General features: G+C 44.7%; 1 protein-coding gene across 1 annotated transcript in view; it reads left to right on the forward strand.

The window, feature by feature from the left end:
* DNTT (DNA nucleotidylexotransferase) overlaps positions 1-21,396 on the forward strand; it is a gene marked incomplete at both ends in the record, with an annotated part of 36,537 nt that extends 15,141 nt beyond the window's left edge. Inside the window, 7 exons of the mRNA XM_079702151.1 lie at positions 54-125; positions 1,359-1,482; positions 7,248-7,380; positions 8,454-8,562; positions 12,079-12,324; positions 19,091-19,174; positions 21,310-21,396. Of these exons, the coding sequence (XP_079558277.1) occupies positions 54-125; positions 1,359-1,482; positions 7,248-7,380; positions 8,454-8,562; positions 12,079-12,324; positions 19,091-19,174; positions 21,310-21,396 (855 nt within the window). The remainder of the gene's footprint in view (positions 1-53; positions 126-1,358; positions 1,483-7,247; positions 7,381-8,453; positions 8,563-12,078; positions 12,325-19,090; positions 19,175-21,309) is intronic.
* Between the last annotated feature and the right edge of the window lie 1,050 nt (positions 21,397-22,446).

Here is a 22,446-nt window from a genome sequence, read left to right on the forward strand (position 1 = left end):
TTAGACTGCAGTTAACATCACTAATGTAATATATTTTTCAACTGTTCGTGCAGGAAATTATTGAAGATGGAGAAAGTTCTGAAGTTAAAGCTGTGTTAAACGATGAACGATATCAGTCCTTCAAAGTACGTGATTTTTATATGTATTTATCAAAAATGGGTTTTCAGTTAATCCTATTACTTGTTCTAAGTGGTTGTATTAGTCAGCTTCAGATACCATAACAAAATGTCGCAGACTGAGTGACTTAAACCACAAATATTTATTTTCTCACAGTTAGAGCCTGGAAATCTGAGATTGGGGTGCCAGCATGGTTGGGCTCTGGTTAGGACTCTCTTCCTGGTTTGCAGACGGCCTCCTTCTCAATGTGTCCTCGCATGACACAGAGAGAGAGCAAACTCTCTGGTGTCTCTTCTTATAAAGGCACTAATCCCATCGTGAGGACCCACCTCATGACCTCATCTAAACCTAATTACCTCCCAAAAGCCCCATCTCCAGATACCATCACCCTGGAGGTTAAGATTTCAACGTATGAATTTGGGAGGAAGAGGCACAATTCAGTCCATAGCAGTGGTCTAGGAAGGAGATGCCTAAATAAATATGGGTGCTCGAGCTTATTGCCATGCTATGGTGAGATACAAATGACCTTACCTCCCAAGACTCTGTCACTCCCGGGTACACTAAGACTGTGGGACAAAACAAACCTACTCTTAAAGAACAAACCTGTTCTTTAAGAAACCTGCTCCTCACTGAATCCTTGTCTACTTTGAAGCAGGGTTTGTTACCTCCCAATGTTCCCTACCTTGGAGTTGCAGGGGCCAGAGACTTCCACCTACCAATCCCTTGGGTTCAGAAGTGATGCTCAGGCTAAACTGTGGTCGAGGGCAGAAGGCCAGGCTCAGAGGGCAGACAGACTGGGTGGAGTCTGGGCTCTGACACTTACCAGTTGCGTGATGGTGGAGAATTTATGCAACCTACACGCGCATCCCTCTTTAAATTGTGAGGGTGAATATGCATGAGTGTGTGTAAGACACTCTTGGCAAAGGGTTGGGTACAAATCCCTGTTGTCACGCATTGACAGTGCAGGCAATCCTTACTGGATATCTGGAAGCCCTCGGCAGTGCCAGAAGCTGGCTTCTCACTTCTGCTTCATTTAGTAATAACATATGTCAGGAAGGGACCCTCCTGAAATAGAAATGCCTCTGAAAAATTACCACTGCCCACCTGCTTGTCATATTCAGGAGGAACTAGGTCAGAGATTTGTTTACATCTTTTCTTAATTGCTTGACCTTGAAAAGTATCATTTCATTGATGTAATGATTGTTTTAGAAACTAAAGGCATGCCTTTCCCTTTGTTTCAGCTCTTTACTTCTGTATTTGGAGTGGGACTGAAGACATCTGAGAAATGGTTCAGGATGGGGTTCAGATCTCTGAGTAAAATAAGGTCGGACAAAACCTTGAAATTCACAAAAATGCAGAAAGCAGGTGAATTGTCTCTCCTAAAAATATCTCATGTTGTTGCCATGGGCTGGTCAGGTTGTGGTAGGGATCTGTCTGTTGTACTTCATACGTCAACTCCAGTCTTGGTGAGCTGGTCTCTTGTTTGGCCTCTTTTCATGCTATGGCTAAAAGCCCAAGCTTTTGGAATCAGACAGACCTGTATCCAAATCCTGGCTCTGGCACTATCCAGTCGTGTGATCTTGAGAAAGTTAGTTAAAATCTTTGAGCCTTTGTTACCTCATCTGTAAAAGGGAGGTAACATCGGTATGTAAGTGGGGAATAGATCAGATCTTGGAGGCAAAGTGCTTAGCCTGGCACAGAGCAAATATACCCTCCATGAGGGTTGTTGTCATTCCTTTATCCCACTGTCAAACCTGGTTACACCATTGATCTAGTTCTTACTGAACTGACCCTTCCAGATATTTGGGTCCTGGCTGGGTAAGAGGTATGGGTGAGGAATCCAAGACAGAAAGTTGACCTGGAGGGTTGGAGAGTAAAGAATATTTCAACGAACTAGAGCTGTTGCTTGGTACAAATACGGATCTGCTTTAGAAACTGTTAAGACACCAGGACATAGAAGGGAAATGGTGGAAATCTAGACAGGGGTTTATCTACCCAACCAGGACTCCTTAACCCAGAAGAGTGTAGAGACAGGCATCTGAAAGCCTGGCAGGGCCTCACGGAGGTTGAAGGTGGCTTGGTCACTTCTATTTATGGAGGGTCCTGGTATATTTTTTTCAATCAAGAAATGTCAAAAAACAGGGTCAAAAATTGTATGATTTAAATGTTTATTTTTAATATGCAATAGAAATACAATATAACTGGGATTTGAAAGGAAGTCACAGCCACAGTTCTGAGCACTATGGCTTCTGAGTTACAAAGAATGAGGACGTCATCAACATTTTTAATCATATGAAAGTAAGGGAATCTTCTACAAGAGGAGACCAGAAAGAAAAGAAAACAGCTATCTTCTGTTTAAGTGATGAAAAGAAACAAGCAAGAGGAGAGGAAGAAATCAATTCTTGGTGGTTCACATCAACGCTACCATAGAATTCCCCAACTTCATAAAGTTGCTAGCCTCCGAAAAATTGCTAATAAGCTTTATAAGACGCCACATAGGAACTAAAAGAGCCTAAGGAAAAAAAAGACCCGTATTCATATTCTGGGCTTCTGAAAATGCACACTTAATAAGTGTGATGTACACCAGCTCTAGAGATGCCATAGAAATATATACAAAAGTATTAAAATATACATAAGTATTAAACATGGCTCAGAATGATAGTAAGGGCTGTCAACACATAGAGAGAAAGTGGGAGGCAATGCCGTGTTTCCCTTAGATGAAAACCTTTATCAACTGACACCGAATGCTCTTGGGATCCAAGTAGCTCCCAATTCCCCAGCTTTGTAAACTGGATTTTTCTCTTCCTATTTGGGCTCTTCCAGACAGATGAATGAAGCAGTTATTACTCTCTCAATCCATCAGTGATGGCCATCCGACTATTTAATGCTTTTGTTTTATGTAGAACTCAAGGAATGCCTTCCTATCATACTTATAGCTGAAAAACCCAGGCTTTATGTATTCCTTGTAGCAGCGCTACAATGAATGGGCTTGTCAATGGGAATAGTTTAGCATTTTGCCAAGGGTAAGCTAACTGAACATGTTGAAAGTACGATCCAGGGGTGAAACCCTGATTCAGTTTTACTTCTAATCATACTTGGTTTTAATTCCCTGAGGCTTGAGGATTCACATGCCACATTGGTTTCTGAAATATAACAGCATACATGTAACACTGTACAGGGTAATAAGTTTCTTGTAATAAGTTCACCTCCCTACCATACCCAAAAGGAAAGCCAATTAAGTTGCTTTCATGGGTGTCAACAAATTATTAAACTATCTCCATGTTTGTTCCTGATACCTGCATATGTCCTTAAAGAAATTGTTGCTAATCATGACTTTTGGTTCAGGTACCTCCTGAATAAGCACAGGAGTTTTATGGTTACCAAATGAGTTGTACTGTGAATATCAGCCATGATGAAATTTTTGTATCAAAAAAGAGCCAAGGGCTTCCCTGGTGGCGCAGTGGTTGGGAGTCCGCCTGCCAATGCAGGGGACGCGGGTTCATGCCCCGGTCCGGGAAGATCCCGCATGCCGCGGAGCGGCTGGGACCGTGAGCTATGGCCGCTGAGCCTGTGCGTCCGGAGCCTGTGCTCCACAACAGGAGAGGCCACAACAGTGAGAGGCCCGCGTACCACACAGACAAAAAAAAAAAAAAAAAGAGCCAAGTGGAGCATTGTTGTTCATTTTTTTTCACATTTATACATTATTTGTTTAATTTTATTAAATTGATTTTTTAAAATATGGTAAGAACACAACATGAGATCTACCCTCTTAGCAATTTTTCTTCAATTGGTATCATAATTTATTTACCCATTTCCTGTTGATGGACATTAGAATTATTTCCAGTTTTTGGCCATGAACATTCTTGTACCTGTGGATATATGTCCTCATTTCTCTTGTGCATACACCTAGGAGCGAAATTGCTGGGTCAGAGGCTGAATAGTCTATTGATTTAGCTCTAGCAGACACCCCACCAGCCCTGTGTCAGATACATAAAATGCAAATATCTTCTCCCAGTTGGTAGCGTGTTTCTTCATTGCTTGATAATGTCCTACGATGAATATATGTTCTTATATTCAATGAAATCCAAATTATCAATCTTTTCATTATAGTTAGTGCCCCCATGCCCCTGCTCTGTTTCAGAGATATTTGCCTACCCTCAACACCATAAAGATATTTTCCTGTTTTCCTTCAGAACCCTAATCCTTTTTAACTTTTGCATTGAAGTCTATGAGCCACATCACATTTACTAATGAATTTTTGCGTGTGCAATAGAGTACTGTTAATGCAGTGTTGTGTGGAAGGCACAATGACGCACAGCAGATCTCTGCTGAGACTTTGTACCCATTGCACAGCAACCCCCTGAAAGCATTGCTTTTTAAATCAAATGCTCCACACACAAAAATGGCCATATTGCAATAAAAATGTGGCTTTATTTATTTTATTATTTTTTAGCATCTTTATTGGAGTATAATTGCTTTACAATGGTGTGTTAGCTTCTGCTTTATAACAAAGTGAATCAGCTTTACATATACATATATCCTCATATCCCCTCCCTCTTGCGTCTCCCTCCCACCCTCCCTATCCCACCCCTCTAGGTGGTCACAAAGCACCTAGCTGATCTCCCTGTGCTTGTGACTTTATTTTTAAAAAAGAGAGAGAGTTTTAGGATTGATATAAAAAACAATAGTGTTCCACAAGCTGTGTGGTTTGGTATTGGGCACAGTTTATAGTTGTATTAGTGTGAACATTACCTTCTCTTGGTCCTGCCAATATGATTCTGCAACTGTCCTTATTTAGAGATAACATGGGAAGTTTGAATTTGAGAATTTTGTGACCGTGATGCTCTAGCCAAATGGCCTTCCTGCCTCCTCCCTCCCATGATCCTGGAGGTGAGAAGGACCAACATGGTGGCTCCACATCTTTCCAGAGAGCAGTGATGGGTGAAACTGCTAGGAGGTAGACTTAAGCTCATGAAAAAAAAGAACTTTTGATGCTCTCCCCCATTTTTTTTTGGTGAGAACAAGTAGGATCTACTTTCTTAGCAAATTTCAAGTATACCACAGAGTATTGTTAACTATAGTCACCATGCTGTACGTTAGATTTCCAGAACTTATTCATCCCGCGTATCTGAAACTTTGTGCCCCTTGACAAACATCTCTCCACTGCCCCAACCCTCCAGCCCCTAGTAACTGCTATTCTACTCTCTGCTTCTAAGAGACGTTTTTTAGATTCCACATATAAGTGACATCATGCAATACCAGTCTTTCTGTGTCTGATTTATTTCACTTAGCGCAATGCTCCCAGTTCATCCACATTGTTGTGAATGACAAGACTGCCTTCTTTTTTTAAGGCTGAATAATATTCCATTGTATGCTAATTAGCTCAATTGTGGTAACCATTTCACAATGTGTACATATATCAAAACCTCGTGTTGTACACCTTAAATTTATACAATTTTTGTCAATTATACCTCAATAAAGCTGGGGAAAAAAGAGAAAGAACTGCCTTCAAAAGACGTTACAGGGCTTCCCTGGTGGCGCAGTGGTTGAGAGTCCGCCTGCCGGTGCAGGGGACATGGGTTCGAGCTCTGGTCCGGGAGGATCCCACATGCTGCGGAGCGGCTGGGCCCATGAGCCATGGCTGCTGAGCCTGTGTGTCTGGAGCCTGTGCTCTGCAACGGGAGAGGCCACAACAGTGGGAGGCCCGCGTACCACAAAAAAAAAAAAAAAAAAAAGACGTTACAATTAGGAAATGGGCAGCTTCTGGAGGAGCCAAAGCCTCCCATTATTAGAAAGATTCAGGCAGAGTTGGAATGCCTCCCTCTTGTGGGTCGTAGGGAAGAGAGCAGTGCCTTGTATGGAAGGATAACTAGAAGGCCCTCCGGCTCTATGGATCTCTCCTGCACCCTGCTCCCCGCCCCTCCTCCGCTTTACCCCACTTCTTGGAGATGAAGCTCCCACCTCCTTTACTCCTCTGCACCACGCCTCCCTCTGTGGGGCTGTGGGGTTAACCTAGTCCTTAGAACAACTCTTCGTCATGACCACTCAGTCTGAGCTTTCGTTTATTCGTGATGGTCAGACAAAGAAGCAATAAGCCAGACCACCAGAGACATTTTCCGACTCTCCTCAGATGCAAATCTACCCTCTTCCTATTCTTTTTTTTTTTTTTTTGCTGTACACGGGCCTCTCACTGTTGTGGCCTCTCCCACTGCGGAGCACAGGCTCCGGACGCGCAGGCTCAGCAGCTATGGCTCACAGGCCCAGCTGCTCCACGGCATGTGGGATCCTCCCGGACCGGGGCACGAACCCGCGTCCCCTGCATCGGCAGGCGGACTCTCAACCACTGCGCCACCAGGGAAGCCCTCTTTTCTTTTTTTTTTTAAATAAATTTACTTATTTATTTATTTTTGGCTGTGTTGGGTCTTCGTTGCTGCGCACAGGCTTTTCTCTAGTTGTGGCGAGCGGGGGCTGCTCTTCGTTGCGGTGCGCGGGCTTCTCATTGCGGTGTCTTCTCTTGTTGCGGAGCACGGGCTCTAGGTGCGCGGGTTTCAGTAGTTGTGGCTTGCGGGCTCTAGAGCGCAGGCTCAGTAGTTGTGGCGCTCGGGCTTAGTTGCTCCGCAGCATGTGGGATCTTCCCAGACCAGGGCTCGAACCCGTGTCCCCTGCATTGGCAGGCAGATTCTCAACTATTGCACCACCAGGGAAGCCCCCCACCTTCCTATTCTTGACTTCAATTCTTTAATTCATCTATAACCGTGCAACCCCAAATCTTCCCACCCCAAATCTTTATGCATTATCTTTTTAAAATAATAGGGCACAGCTTATTGATCAGGAGGGCTGGTTCTTCGATAGGAAGTCTGATTTGAACAGCTTGATTCTAGGATATGAAATATTGCCTCTTCCTTAGTCAGGAAATTTTAAGTCTCTCAGTCAGAAAGCAAAGAGCCATTGTTAACGTGAAAAATTCAGAACCAAGAGAATGCAGATCACTTGGTCTCTGTGGAACAGTTTGGCGTTGATGTCTGTGACCACGTTAGCTCTATGTGGGGACGAATCTCCTCTCACTGAGGGCTGGTCATTTCACACGAGACATGTCCCTTTCTCCATTGACCTGTCCAATGGCCTCTCAGGATTCCTCTATTATGAAGACCTTGTCAGCCGTGTGACCAGGGCCGAAGCAGAGGCAGTCGATGTGCTGGTTAAAGAGGCCGTCTGGGCATTTATGCCTGACGCCTTCATCACCATGACGGGAGGATTCCGGAGGTAAATAATGATGACAGCTGCTTTTACCTCCCCTGCTCTAACACCTTCAGTGGCTCCCCATGCTCAGGAGTTTTGGCACAAAAGGCCTTCAGGGGTCTGGCTCCAGCTTCTCTCTGCAGCCTCATCTCCTGCACCTCATGTTTCACTCCAGCAACCCCAAGTGGCTTGTCATTCTCAGCACACACAGAGTTCTTTCTTGCCTCTGTGACTTTGCTCCATCCCACCTTTCTGCTTGGGCTTGTTTTCCTCAACTTATCAGCTGGCTCACTTCTCCTCATCCTTTAAGCTTCAATTCAGATGCCACCTCCCCCAGAAAGCCTTCCTTGACTCCCTCCTCCCCATGCTGGGCGAGGCACCCCTCCTCAGTTCTCCCTGGACAGCTGTCAAGTAATTTGTTTGTATTGTTTGTATGCGTGTTTCCCCACTAAGGTTTGGGAGCTTAGTGCTCAGTGAGAGCCAGTGCGTGGTGCCTGGCACACAGTAGGCACTCGAGAAATATTGGTGGTGTCAATGAGTAAATAAATAAACTCTTCACAGAGATGTGTGCAATTTTGGGATATTGAAGCCCCATTTCAGAAAGAGACTCCTTCCCTCCCACACCCTTCTCCATCTCTCCCCGTGGTCCTCTTACATGGCGGCCGTTGGCTGTGGAGGTGACGGAGAAAGTGGGAAGAAAGATCAAATCCAAGAAAATGCCCTTAGTCTATGTCATAATTCCAAGAACCCTATCTCATATTACGTGAATATAATTCTTGGTTTGCTTGTTGTCCAGCTTGTCTCTGCTGTGTGGGAGTGTGTGCATGTGTGGGTGTGGAGAAGAAATAATCTTTGCCATTTTTACCCACATGTACGTAATCATATATGTACCGTATATGATTTTTAAATTTTTCTGTGTCATAAATTTATTTTGCAAGGAGGAGAGTTGTGTAACCAAGGATCTTTTGTTTAAAAAATACATCATGAGCATTTTGTGTTGCAAACCTTAAGCATGGGGCATAGAAACACAGGTGACTTTTTAAAATTGAGAGCTAAAAATCTAATTTATTTCAATTTTATACAATTTTTAAAATCAGGCATAAGAAGACTGGGCATGATGTAGATTTTTTAATTACCAGCCCAGGATCAACAGAGAATGAAGAGCAACGACTTTTGCCTAAAGTGATAAACTTATGGGAAAGAAAGGTAAGAAGAAAGATCGTAAGTAGATGTTTGGACACTCAAGAATTATGTTAATACCGTTGAATTTGGCACACTATTGACCTTGTAAATGTGTAATGATCATCTAACTGATTCTCAGTTGTTTGCAACAGCTTACACAGTGCCAGTGACATGCAGTGAGACTTACCTGCTTTGGGTCCTAGAGTCCGGGTTGTGAGCTTGTGTATACGCACTCGTCCCATTACCAAAGGGGCCGAGGGCAGCTTGTCTCTGTGTTGGACATGCGGAGGCAACAGAGCCCTAAACAAAACGAACAGCGTGTGCTGAGAAGACCTGGGAGGTGTGAACCAGGGTAGAGCAAGCTTAGCGGAGGGGCTAAGACTAGGATAAAATCAGCCCAAGAGGTGTGGGGGCTGCCTTGAACTCTATGTTGGTCAATAACCACCTTGACTTTGTGCTGAGATGGGGAGAAGTGAGCTAACGAGGGCAAGCTGGGCCCAGCAGAGGTCATGGCTCAGGAGCCCCCACCCACTGAGATCAGATTTGCCCCGGGCCGCATATTGCCCAGTGGAGGGAACTAAGGAAGACCCTGCGGCCAGAGCCACCTGCAGGGCCCTGACTCCTGCCCAACCCCAGTGAGAGCGCTGAGGAGACCAGAGTGCCCTTCCCTAGGACCCCGTAGGCCTGGTGGCTTGAGGAGGCTGGGGCTGGTGTTTTTCCAGCACAGCTTCATTTTTCCTGAGTGATTTAGCATCTTCTGGGTGTGGACAAATCTCCCTGACACACAGGAGAAAGAAGACCTCAGATACAGTTAGTCTAAGAAACACACAACCCTGGTGCCAGGAGTACCAGAATTGAAGACCCAACTTTGGAACCAGATCCAAATTCACCCACGAGGCCCCTCTCTCTCTCAGGAGCAGGGATCCAGATGGCCAGGAGCTCTGAGCGTGAACACCATAGGCTGAGCCAGGGGAATGCTGGACGAGAAAGAGTCAGCCGAACCTAGGCTGGCCCTACTTCTCCGCTCGAGCAGGAAAGCTGAAAGATTCTCATGGACAGACAGCACCCTGAGGGGCTCTGCCAGCCACAGCCTGGGTGGAGAGAGGGCTGCCTGGACCCCCATCAGAGGCTCTGGCAAGGAGGCACCTATTTGACCTTGGTATACAGTCACCACCCTCCCCATGCTCTGAGACTGTCCCAGCACGACATGGGATGGGGTTAGGAGATGGGGACAAGGAGCCTCATTTTCGTTGGTCTTTCTTCGGCTGCCAGGCAGCCATACTGCTGGTCCCCAAGCAAAGAGATGGGCAGACACTGGTGGAGGCAGAGGTTAAGCACGCAGGTTTTAGATTCGGGATTTTAAAAGTGCAACCCTGCCATGTACTGGCTGTAGGAGCTGGGACTCTTTCCTGGCTTCTCTTTCCTCATCTGTGAAACAGGGATAGCAAGCCTCTCTCATTTGTTAATGGGAGGATTGACTGAGAGAATTAGATAAGGCATTTGGTGCAGGGCTTGATAAATGCCGATTAAACAGTGACTGTAGTCATGATCTCTCCTGCACGACTCTATATTGAACTCTGCCGGAGAGCCAGGCACTGTGCCGGGTGAGGGGACCCAGGGGAGAACGCGAGCAGCTGTTCCCCTCCAACACCTCGGTTGTGAATCATGGTTAACTTCCACCTCTACCTCACTCCCCACCCCTGCCTTTCTTACCAAAATCTGCACTTTCCAGATTAAAATGATTATATCTCATGCAGGCACACTCGAGCACAGGCTTACACGACATACGCATATACACATACGATGTTTTAAAACACCTGCAGAACGAATGAACAGCCAATGGGTATGGTTTTCAGTTGCCTATCAGATGAATCTACATGTGGTCCTTGTAGAAGACCTCTCCGTGGGAGAAAGGGAGGAAAAGAGCTTGGAAATACTGATCTTGGGGGGAGGGTGCCATCCAGAAGACTCCACTGGCCACCAGCAATTCACCCCAAAGAGGGGAGGGCTGGCTGGGTGTAGTTTGGATTTGTGCCTGATGGGTGGCCCGTCTGCCTATGACCAGCCAAAGTGTCACCACCACGTGGCAATAGTGCAAACACAGTTTACAACTTTTAGGAAGCCAGCTTTGTGAATTTTTTTAAAAGGGGGAGGGAAGTTACAAATTTGGCTTCAAAGTAAGACTGTTTTGATATTTTAATAGCTCGCTTTTCAGATTTACATAATTCAAATTGACATGAAAGGCTGCTATATTGACTAATCTTAGTAAGTTTCATTAAAAAGCAGAATTGTGTCTTCCCGGAGTTGGTTGTTAGATTTGTCTAGGGCAACATCTGCCTCCTGCACCAGAGGCTCTTCCTGACATCAGCACTCCCCCCAATCCCCCCACTCCCCACCCCTGCTTCAGATGGTGCCAGTTCTTCCTCATACCTTTTCTGGGAGAGGCACTGAAAGGCCAACTGTTTCCTCTTCTGAGATCAGCAAAAGGAAAAGCATCCCCTCCTCAAAGTGTTGAGTTGAATTGAAACAATGTCTCTTGGGGGTGGGGGTGGATTGCACACGAAGTGCCAAGCGCTTCTAATAACAATAGCAAATGGAACTAGTGATGCTCCAAGTGTGGTCCCTAGATCAGAAGCATCAGCACCACCTGGGAACTTATTAGAAATGCAAATTCATCTCCCCCAGCCCCCGCACGAATCACTCCGCGGACAGGACCTCCCAAACCGTGCTTTAACAAACCTTCCAAATGCGTCTGATGATAATATTTGAGAATGTCTGACCTAAAGAATCCGAGAACAAATCATACACCCTAATAGCTATAACTAGATTATTTTCAGGTTATTTGCTCTTTTATTTGCTACTCAGATTCAGCATTAGTTGCATAGTTCTGCCTTTCCCTACCCCACATCTGCCCTGTGCCGTGAGGAAGTCCCACGGAGCAGATAAATTGGAGGATGGCAGCTTGCTGGGTGTAACTTTCTGACTAGGCAACGTTCGGTGACGTGCCACCAATTTTGTCTGAGTCTCCAAGGCAGGCAGAGCAACAATCTCAAAATGCTCCCTAGAAAGAGTGAGTCATCAGGCCCCAACGCGGCTGAGCCTCAGCCACAACTTTTTGGGTCAAGTCGACCTAGTCATCAGTATAATATGGAGGGACACTAAGTCCGAACAACCGCATAGAAACGGCACGGCTTTTTGTTCAAAGTTGGCTTGTACATAAGGGAGCGCGGCAAGTTTGTGAACACTGGTCTGCCGTCAGACCTTGCGGGAGTAGATTCTCTGGCAGCTTTGCCATGAAGTGGCCTTGGCTTGGCCCCTCTAATCGCTAAATTCCTCTGCTGCAGAGGGAGTGTAACACACCCACTCCTTGGCTCCCTCTGCTAGTGTCACCAGGTGGGCTCACAACGCAAGGACAAAACGCACCCATGTTTTGCTTAAATCTGCAAAGCTTTTTTTAAGAGCATTCATTAAGAGCCCAATATAAAATCTCTGACCCTCTGCATCAGGGACTCTTCCTGACGTCTTTCTGTTTATTTTCAGGGATTACTTTTATACTATGACCTTGTGGAGTCGACATTTGAAAAGCTCAAGGTGCCAAGCAGGCAAGTGGATGCTTTAGATCATTTTCAAAAATGCTTTCTGATTTTAAAATTGCACCATCAGAGAGTGGACAGTGACAAGTCCATCCAACAAGAAGGAAAGACCTGGAAGGCCATCCGTGTGGACCTGGTCATGTGCCCCTACGAGCAATATGCCTTTGCCCTGCTGGGCTGGACTGGCTCCCGGGTAAGCGCTACCTGTATCTGTGGGACGGTCTTAGCTTTCCAGAAGAGGTAGACTGGGTCTACCTGGGCCCAGGGGAGAGACAATGGCAGTGGGGGTGGGGATGGGGGGAGATGGACAAGGAAGGGGGAGGGGGTGGACAGGAGAGAGGGAAGTGGCCAGAAATCTCTAAATCAGGGCATTCCACCTGCACATGGTCAAGTGAGACAGATGCATTTAGAACAGTTATTCTCAAAATGAGATCCCCTCTGAATTGGGAGATTGGGATTGACATGTATACACTGATGCATACAAAATGGATGACTAATAAGAAAACAAATAAACATTAAAAAATATATATATGACACACACAAAAAAGAAAGAAGCCAAGACACAAAAGGCCACATATTGTATAAATCCATATGAAATCTCCAGAATTGGTAAATCCATAGAGACAGAAAGTAGGTTAGTGGTTGCCAGGGGTTAGGTGGAGAAGAAAAGGAAGTGACTGCTAACAAGCATGGATTTCTTTTGGGGTGATAAAAATGTTCTGTAATTACAGATTGGTGATAGTTGGACAACTTCATAAATATACTAAAAGCCACTGAATTGTACACTACAAAACAGTAAATTTTACTGTATGTGAACTATACCTCAATTTTAAAAAAGAATAAATGAATTAGTATAAAATATGTAGTTAGTGAAACTTACTGATATATTAAATGAAGCATATCTTAAATATTTCATCTGTCATGAAATCTTACCCTTCTAATAAGTCTAAGAAACTTGTTTTTATGATATAAACATTTTTGTTAAAAAATGTCAATAATTTTTACCGTGTTTCAATGTACCCATCAAAACTTTAGATTAAAAAAGACTTTAAGAAGAAAAGTTGCAAATTAAAACAAAACCAAGTACGGATTTATACCAGTTACACGATTCCCTTAGAGTGGCTCATGAATCATTGGTATATTCTGAGCATCATAAATGATTATGATTACAGACTTATTTACACAAGGTAAAGTTTATAAATCTTTGACTAGGAGTCAAATTTCTAACAAGGAGTCAATGACTGCTAATTTTTTATTTTGTACCACAACGGATGTCCAAAACCTGGTATTTCTGCTCTTGCTATGTCTCAATTCTATTAATTCCCTTCTGGGGGGGAAAAAAAAAAGACAATTCTACAGAAACTCAGAACAACTGCATGTAATAGCTTAAAATCGTATTAATTCAAATTAATATTACTGGAGGAATGTATGACATTACTACCATAAAATAATAATGTGTGAATTATTAATATATGAAAATAAAATAATCTTCTTATTCCTACTACACAGAGTAATTCATTTTAATTCTAGAGAAGTATACTTAACTGTCAAGCCAAGAGCCTGCCTACTTCATTCACTGAGTCAACAACTATTGGCTGAGCAGTTATCATGTTCACAATATTATAAGGAATACAAAGATACTGGTCCCCACGCTCAAGGGATTTATAATGTAATACAAGATGGAAGTGGGCAGGTAATAGAATGTGGGGATGGATTATAAATGTTGAAGATCTTACAGTTTAACCTATAGGTAACAGGGAAACTATTAAGTGATCTGAACCATCTACTGAGTTAGACTAGGAGATTAACACAATAGTCTAGATAAGGATGAGAAAGATCTAAATTAAAGTAATGGTGGGGAAGGGCAGATGAAGAAAGACTCTCAAGTCTTATTTAGGTGGTAAAATCAGTAGGACTTGGGTCACTGCATATAGGGGAAGCAATACCACCTAGAAGTTAAGGCTTGCATAGGCTTTGAAAACACACACACACACACAAAATGAGATCCCCTGACCAGAAGCATCAGTCTTACCTGGAAACAGGTTAGACATGTAAATTCTCCACCCCACCTCAGACCTTCTGAATCAGAAACTCTGGGGGAAGAGCCCAGCAATTTGTGTTTGAAAGAACCCTGCAGGTGACGCAGCTAAAGTATGAGAACCATGGAAGCAGAGAAAGCAGTCTGGTGGCTAAGGGCACAATTTGGCTCATCCCAGACCTGGTCACAAGCCCCTGCTGTGACTCTTACCAGCTAGGTGATCTCCGTCAAGTTCCCCATGTCCTCTAAAACTTAGTTTTCCCATCAGGAAAGTCAGGGCAAAAATGCCTCTACCTCCCTGGGTTGCAGAGATCCAGTGAGACGAAGCTGGCAAAGCCCCCAGCACCACACCAGGCACGGGGCCAGTGCTGGTCGAGTGGTAGCTCCCAGCTCCCATCATGTGGTATTCATAGACATGGCGCCCGAGATTTGTCCCGTTAGCTTGTGCTCCACCCTCCCAGCTAACACCCCACACTGTTTTCCCACGTAGTTGGCTGTTGCTTTGAGTGACATGAGTCGTTAAAGGATTTTATATGATAAATGACGTAGAAATTAATTGTCCTCAACCTTGAGTTAAATGTCAGGTGTGTTTGCTTTCGGCCGGAATCATTTCAGCACAGGATCTCAGCACTAGAGCTTCTTACCCTAATCAAAAACGTTGGCTGGCATCTTTCATTCATAAAAATTAGGAAAGCTGATGAAGCAGTACATCATAAATGCACTTTGTTTAATAGACATACATCTTTGGGAACAGAGTCTGTTGGGAAAGGGGAGAGTTCCAAAAAGAAGTCCAAAGTTATACAAGGTCATGCCAGTCAGGATTCGCTGGTAGAAATGGTTGTTCTCTGTCCACTTTGTTTTTAACATGGGCATCTCTCCAGCACATTTTATTCTCTTTTCTCAGAGTTCTCAGAAATTAATGTTATTGGCTCTGCGGGGCACTAACAGAGCACTAAGCTCTCCCACTTTTTAGCTGGGTGACTTTAAACAAATTATAACCTCTTCAAGTCCTGGTTGCCCCACCTATATTGTGGATAATAGTGGCGCCCACCTCCCAAGTTTGCCATCCGGTTAAATGAGATGCGTGTGTTTAAATGTGGTAAGGGCTCAGCAAATGGTAGCTACTTGTGTTATCATCTTTACGCCCCCGCTTATGTGACCACTGAACGCGATGTGTTTTGTCCCCAGGTGGATACATGTTGGTGGGTGACCAGGTTTAGGTCTGGTCACCCTAAATTTTGTAGGTGAGAAATTTAATTTCACCTTTTAACCCAAAGATTTCAGCACCTGGGAAATGTTCTTAAGCCCCTTCACCTATTAATCTCACCCCAGTTTGGGGTCATTAACTTACCAGGTTGTCTCGTCTACTAAGCTGACAAAGCTTCCTTTGGATCTTGTGCCCTAAAGATTTCCTGAGTAGGATGCATCCACTGGGACACATTAAGCTGAGGTTTTTCTAGAACCATCCAAGTACAGTGCAATTTCTGGACTGGGTATGGACTTCATTAGTTTAAAAAAAAACAAGCAAAAGAAGCTTTTGTTTTCCTCTGAATCATATTTCTTCAAACTAGATCTGCCGTTTGTCAGCATGACTTTATTGGCTGAGATTCCTTCAAGAATATTGTCCACATTTGTGTCAGATGCTGGAGGACGTACACTCTCTCCTCCGGAAACACATGGACAATGTTGGCTAGATGCCTAGGCTACCCCAGCCTCTTTACTAGCCCAAATGGCTCCCTTTCGCCAACTTTAAAAAGCATCTCTTCCTTAAAATACCTTACTGCTATTTCCCAGAAAATTGTCATAAGAAACATGCATATTTACAAAGACTACACAGTGAATGGCGCCCTCTAGAGTTTTGCAGTGCACAACTTGCACAACTGTATGCAGCATGCACGGGCCAACCTCTGAAGTGTGCTGTGACCAGTGATACAGCCAGACTGTAGTATCACTGCCCCTGCTCAATGTTCAGCTTTCTTTATCTGAAACAAAAGACACCATCCTTGCCCAGCCTATCTCACAGGGTTGTTGAGAGAAACTAAAGAGCTTGTAAAGCAGAAGGCAGAACTGTCCAGGGTAAAGAACCTGAGCTTCAGGATTCAGGAGTCTGAGTCCTAGCTCTATCATTGGCTGTGTGGCCTTGGGTAAATTGCTTAGGCTCTCTGGGCCTCCTTTCTTCATCTGAAAAATGGGACTAATAACAGTACCAACCTCACGGGGTTGTAATGAGGATTAAATTAGACAGAGCCTTCATCTTAACACAATTCTGAGGCTAATTGTATACTTAATACTGTTCTTTTAGAAGCATTGTTAGACTCTTTTAGAAGCTGTTAAATACTAGTGATAATAGAGCAGATCAGAAATTAACATAAAGCAAGAAATCAGCCCAGCACAGGGTAAGCTCTCCATAAACATTATCTAGGATATCATTGCCCGGATTATGACCACAGCTGTTCTGACTGGTCTCTTGCCCCCTACAGCTGAGTGATCCTGTCCTAACATAAGTCAGGTCGGGTCACTTTCCTGCTCAAAACCTGGCAGGGGCTCTGCATTCAACTCAGAGTAAAGGCCTTACAGTGGGCACGAGGCCCTGCGTGGTCTCCCCACCCCCTCATCTCTCTGAACTCCTCCCCACTGCTCTCTCCCTAACCAGCCAGGCTTGCCCCTCCCTAAGGCCTCTGTTTTAGCTGTTCCCTCTGCACGGTGTGCTCTTCCCAGAGTCCACTTGGCTAGCTCCTTCACCTTGGGCAAGTCCTTGCTCAGATCCTACCTCCTTTATGAGGCCTGCGCTGTACGCAGCATGACCTTTTAACATATCATGTAATTTACTTATGCTGTTACTGTGTCTTATTTGTGTCCCCTGTTGAATCCAAGCCTCACCAAGGCAGACATCATTGTTTTGTTCTCTGTTATATTCCCAGCATCCAGAACACACCTGTCACATAGTAGGTGCTCAATAAATATTGGTTGAATCAATATTATTACCCTCCAAATGGAAGACATCATTATAATTCCTAACAGAATGTGGAAAAATGCTCCTGAGGATTTAGCAGAGGAGTCCAGGCATAGATCTCTCACCACACAGAACTGGGGAGCCAAGGGGGGCTTCTCACTGCACCTGTTACCCCATCCTCTCCAGCCTCCCCCCACGCCCAGTGTGAGGAGCCGTTGCTCTAAGTGCTGGGGGGACTGGAGGCAAGTGGCCCAGGGCTGTAGGAGGCCGTGTGCTAAGTAACACTCCTGTACTTTCACAGACCAGCAGCTACTGCACCCAGAATCTGCTTCACCCTGATTCTTCCACAGCCATAGTTTCTCCTCCACTCCCTTATAAAGAACTTCTGGCTGGAAAGTCTGTCTTCACACACCCAGGTGAGGAAGGCCAGTTCCCAGTCTCCGCCAGCTTTCCCATACTCACCACTAGATGGCGCAATGATTCCATCCTTGCTCCCTAATCCCACGTGGAAAGGACAACATTTCTAGATCTGTGCTTCTTCGGAAAATTAACCTCAACGACAACTTCATTCATTGTCCTCCTTTCCCAGGGTTTCCCTGTCCTCTATCTAAGGCTTCAGGTTTTGCTCCCTGGAGCCTCCGAGCCCGCCCTGATCATAGGAGATGCTACTCTGGGGCAGGTGGCTCAGACCATCAGTTTTACAGAATCTCGTATGAGAGGATGTTACAGCCAGAAGGAACCTTACTCATGCACTTCCTCCACCCTCCTGTTTGACCAGCGGAGATTCAGAGAGGCTGGGTGACTTGCAGAGAGATGCACAGCCAGACAGGAACAAAATCCAGGCTGGAATCTGGGTCTCCTAACTCCTCATCCTCTTTTATATGAGTGATATTCCAAATAAAAAACAAAACCAAGTATTATTTATCCAGCATTTACTATGGACCAGGTATTATTTTGGACACAATCCTCACAATCTTCAGTTATTCATTCAACAACTATTTGCTGTACATCTTCTATGTGCCAGGCGCCATTTGAGGAGGAAATATGTTTATGAACAGAACAAATCAGGTTCCTTTTTTCACAGAGCTTACAGTCTAGTGTGTGCACGTGAGCATGGAGCTTTGTCATCGTAGATTATTGCCCTGGGGGAGAAAATTGCTTGGAGAATGTTTAGTGGAGATAGACATTTCATTACAGTAAGCTCTCTACATACTAACCTTCAAACTGCGAACTTTCAAAGATGCAAACATGCATCTGGTTCCAACAAGGAACCAGAACCTGTGCCATCAATGTCAGGCATGAGTGAAATTGCAGCTTGCCCTCCATCTCCTATTGCTGACGATCCTTCAGCTCTACCATCTCCCACCTCCTCTCCCTCCTCCAGTCAGTAACTCTTCTTTCCTGTTCACTCGATGCCAGCCCCTGTATGCCAGCTGTTGTACTGTACTACTGTACTTTTCAAGGTACTGTACTGTAAGATTTTAAATGTTTTATTTTTTGTGTTTGTTTTTTATGTATTATTTATGTGAAATGTATTATAAACCTATTACAGTACAGTACTATATAGCCGATGGTGTTACTTGCGTACCTAGGCTAACTTTGCTGGACTTACCGAACAAATTGGACTTACGAATGTGCTCTCAGAACGGAACTCATTTGTATATAGGGGACTTCTTGTATAGGGATTTAAATATCTCTAAACACATAATACTGAAGACATTCTAGACTTGATAGTAATTTATTTATTTTAAAAAATTTATTTATGTATTTGGTTGCACTCGTTCTTAGTTGCAGCAGGCGGGCTCCCTAGTTGCAGCACGTGGGCTCCTTAGATGTGGCCTGCATGTGGGATCTAGTTCCCTGACCAGGGATCGAAGCCGGGCCCCCTGTATTGGGAGCGCAGAGTCTTAACCACTGCGCTACCAGGGAAGTCCTGATAGTAATTTATTTTAATTATTTCTTATCCAGCAGTTTGAGAGAGACCTCCGGCGCTATGCTACACACGACCGGAAGATGATGCTGGATAACCACGCTCTATATGACAAGACCAAGGTGGAGCTGTCTCCCTGAGATGGGCCTCTTTGATCCTCATCACCAAGGCTGGCTCCCTGAGTGCTTTTCCAGAACTAATCTTAGTGTCCAGGTTCAGTTTCCTTTGCCCCGAGTGCCCAGTCCCCACAGATCACAGTTGCGGGCAGCTGGAAAGATCCTGATGGGAGCATAGCCCCCACCTGGCCCAGAATGCACCTCAGAGGCTTTGGGCTCAAAGATGATGGGCTAGTTGGGCCCCTAGAACCAGTCCAACAGTGAATATTAATTGAGTTTGCTATATCCTTGGTATTTGCAATGAGTAACTTCAAAGAAAACCAAGGATCCCCCCAAATCACAAATATCACTCAAGTACCCCTCAGATGCAGTGAGAATTAGCATTTTGAGTGATCATATAGGTCATTAATGAGAGTCCACTGCAAGAAGGAGAGCAACAGATCTGACCTGAGCTGTAGATGAGCAGTCAGCTAGACTCACACACCAGCTGAGACTCACTTGGTGTGCTAGCCTTGCAGTAGTCCAAATGCTGCCTCAGCAAAATGATAGATTACTGTATGAATTAGGAAGAATTAAATATTCAACTAAGTCCACAAGTGCCAAGATCTACTCTTCCTACGGTGATCAAATGCACTAAACTAAGCTCTGAGGAGGAAGAAGACACAAAATAACCAGAAGTAATGGCTTTTACCCTTTAGGAGCTTATAGTCTAAATGAGGTGTATTTAGTTAGAGCTGTCTCACAAGTGTCAGAAACCCAATACAAAATGGAAATGGCAAAAAAAAAAAGAAAAGAATTTGGCTTATATACTGTAGCATCTGGAATAACATGGACTTCAGGTGTGGCTGTATCAAGGTGATCATGCAAATTTCCCTCAGTGATGGTTTCACTCTCAGGCAGCGTATTCCTATGAATTCCATCCTTCTGGCTTAGCTATCCCTTCAGAAAAGAGCTTCTTTCCTAATAGTTCTGGCAAGAGCCCTAGCTGATGTTCACTGGCCAGGCCTGGGCCATGTGCCAATCCCTGAACCCTTTTCCATGGCTCTTATTGGCCAGGCTTGGGTCATGTGCCCCTCCTTGGAGGTGGGATCAGCCCCACCTGACCCTCAGAGACTGAGAGTAGGGAGGGTGGTTTCCCAAAGAAAAATCAAGGTGCTACTGTCATAAGAGAGGGCTGTGGATGCTGGCAGGAAAGCCTCAGTTGTCTAGCATGTGAGTGGAGACAGCTTCACATAACACGATGTAGGAAGACTTACAAATTGACACGTAACAAATAGTTCAACATAAGCGAGTGCCTCCTACAGGCCCAACGCTGTGCTAAGGGGGAGGGCTGGAGGAGAAGTGGTGCTTGCTCTAACAGAGATCATGGGGTGGGAGCCTGGTGGGAGCGGGGCAGGGGTGGAAGGCCAGGAGGAGGACCCAGCATACACACGTATCCTATAATCACCCTTCCTCCTTACCAATGGCAGCAGTACGTAATTTTGACCGCACAGGAGAATTTCCCAGACCCCTTAAACAGATGGATGACAAGACCTCTCCTGAGCTTCTGATTTCATTAGACTGGGGTATAGCTCAGTTTTCAACATTTTAAAAAAAAACTCCTTCAGGTAGTTCTAATGAACAACTGTGTTTAAGAACTACAGATCCGGGGCTCCCATGGTGGTGCAGTGGTTGAGAGTCCGCCTGCTGATGCAGGGGACACGGGTTCGTGCCCCGGTCCGGGAAGATCCCACATGCCGCGGAGCGGCTGGGCCCGTGAGCCATGGCCGCTGAGCCTGCGCGTCCAGAGCCTGTGCTCCGCAACGGGAGAAGCCACAACAGTGAGAGGCCCGTGTACCGCAAAAAAAAAAAAAAAAAAAAAAAAAAAGAACTACAGATCAGTAGGAAGAATACCAAATGCCTCTAGTTGAATATGTAAGGCTGTCATAATTTAACCTTAATTTATTAAGTTTTTGGGGGTGGGAAAATACAAAAATTACAGAAGTCAGGTAAGATGAATTTTTATCCTCAGAAGCAGGGTAATGTGTTTGGGCAGTAATTTATTTTGACAAAACAGTTTTACAAGTAATATTTTCACTGTGTCAGCACTGAGATGCTTAACAAAAATATCTGAATGCACATATGTCTTGTTATGCTTTCAGAGGATATTTCTCAAAGCAGAAAGTGAAGAAGAAATCTTTGCACATCTGGGATTGGATTACATCGAACCATGGGAAAGAAATGCTTAGGAAAAAGTTGTCGACTTCTTTTCTGTTTTTTTTTTTTTCAGGTTAGATAAATTATGCTTCATATTATAATGAAAGATGCCTTAGGAAAGTTTGGGATTCTTTAAGTCTTACTGAAGTGCAGATTGCTTCTAGAAATAAATAGTTTGGGAAACATGATCACGCTCCACCTGGTAATGGGTTATGCTCTAATAGGCCATTTGTGGGACTGTTACTTAGAATTCACAATGCATTTTCCACAAAAACAGTGTTGTAATTGGTGGCTTGTTCTCAGGAAAGCTCATCAAAGCCCACTTTGCCCACAATGTAGCTGAAATACTGTATATTTCCAATAAAAATAGGAGAACACAAGATGGTGTAGTCTTTTGTTTTTCACTCAAATATTTTAAACTATTCTTAAACGAAAATGTAAGAAAATGAAAGAATAAAGAGTTTCAGGTTTACCTTGAGGGGCAAAACAGGTTTAATCAGAAGATCAGAGATTCTAGAGGGGGTTGTGGGTCCCTCCTGGAGCTTTTGGAGGAGGGGGACTGAGTCTTGACTCTCAGCTCAGGTCAAAGCCTGCTCCTCCCGTTACCTGGAGCTGTGTCCCTTGGTGTCCTGGCACAAGGCCACATATGGGATGTATTCTCACTGCTTTCACTCAGAAGGAAGCACAATTTCCTAAACCACCGTCTCTGAGTCTCTCTCAGGGAGATGATCTCTCTTGCCCTCTTTATCTTAGGGCACCCAAGGGAACGGAGGCAGCCTTTGGAACTTCCAGGCTGCAGACCCATTTGGACGTCATGCCTTCTCTAGGAAGGCATCGACTCCATGCCTTGAAGAGACCCGAAAGGCCATCTGTTCCAGCTGCTTCTGTGTCCTCAGCCTGCTGGAGAGCTGGGAGGCCTCACAATGATCCTTGCCCTTTCCTTACAGCACCCTCAGAGGAGAGGAGATGGCGAGATCCAGGACCCCATAGAGAAGCTTGATGCCCTGCCCTGGGCACAGAGAAGGAGCCTCCTTCCCGTCCTGGTGCTGGAACCTGGGGGTGGGGTGTGTATCCGCTAGTAT

Source organism: Hyperoodon ampullatus (assembly GCF_949752795.1).
Source record: "Hyperoodon ampullatus genome assembly, chromosome: 1".
In the NCBI taxonomy this organism is placed as follows: domain Eukaryota; kingdom Metazoa; phylum Chordata; class Mammalia; order Artiodactyla; family Ziphiidae; genus Hyperoodon; species Hyperoodon ampullatus.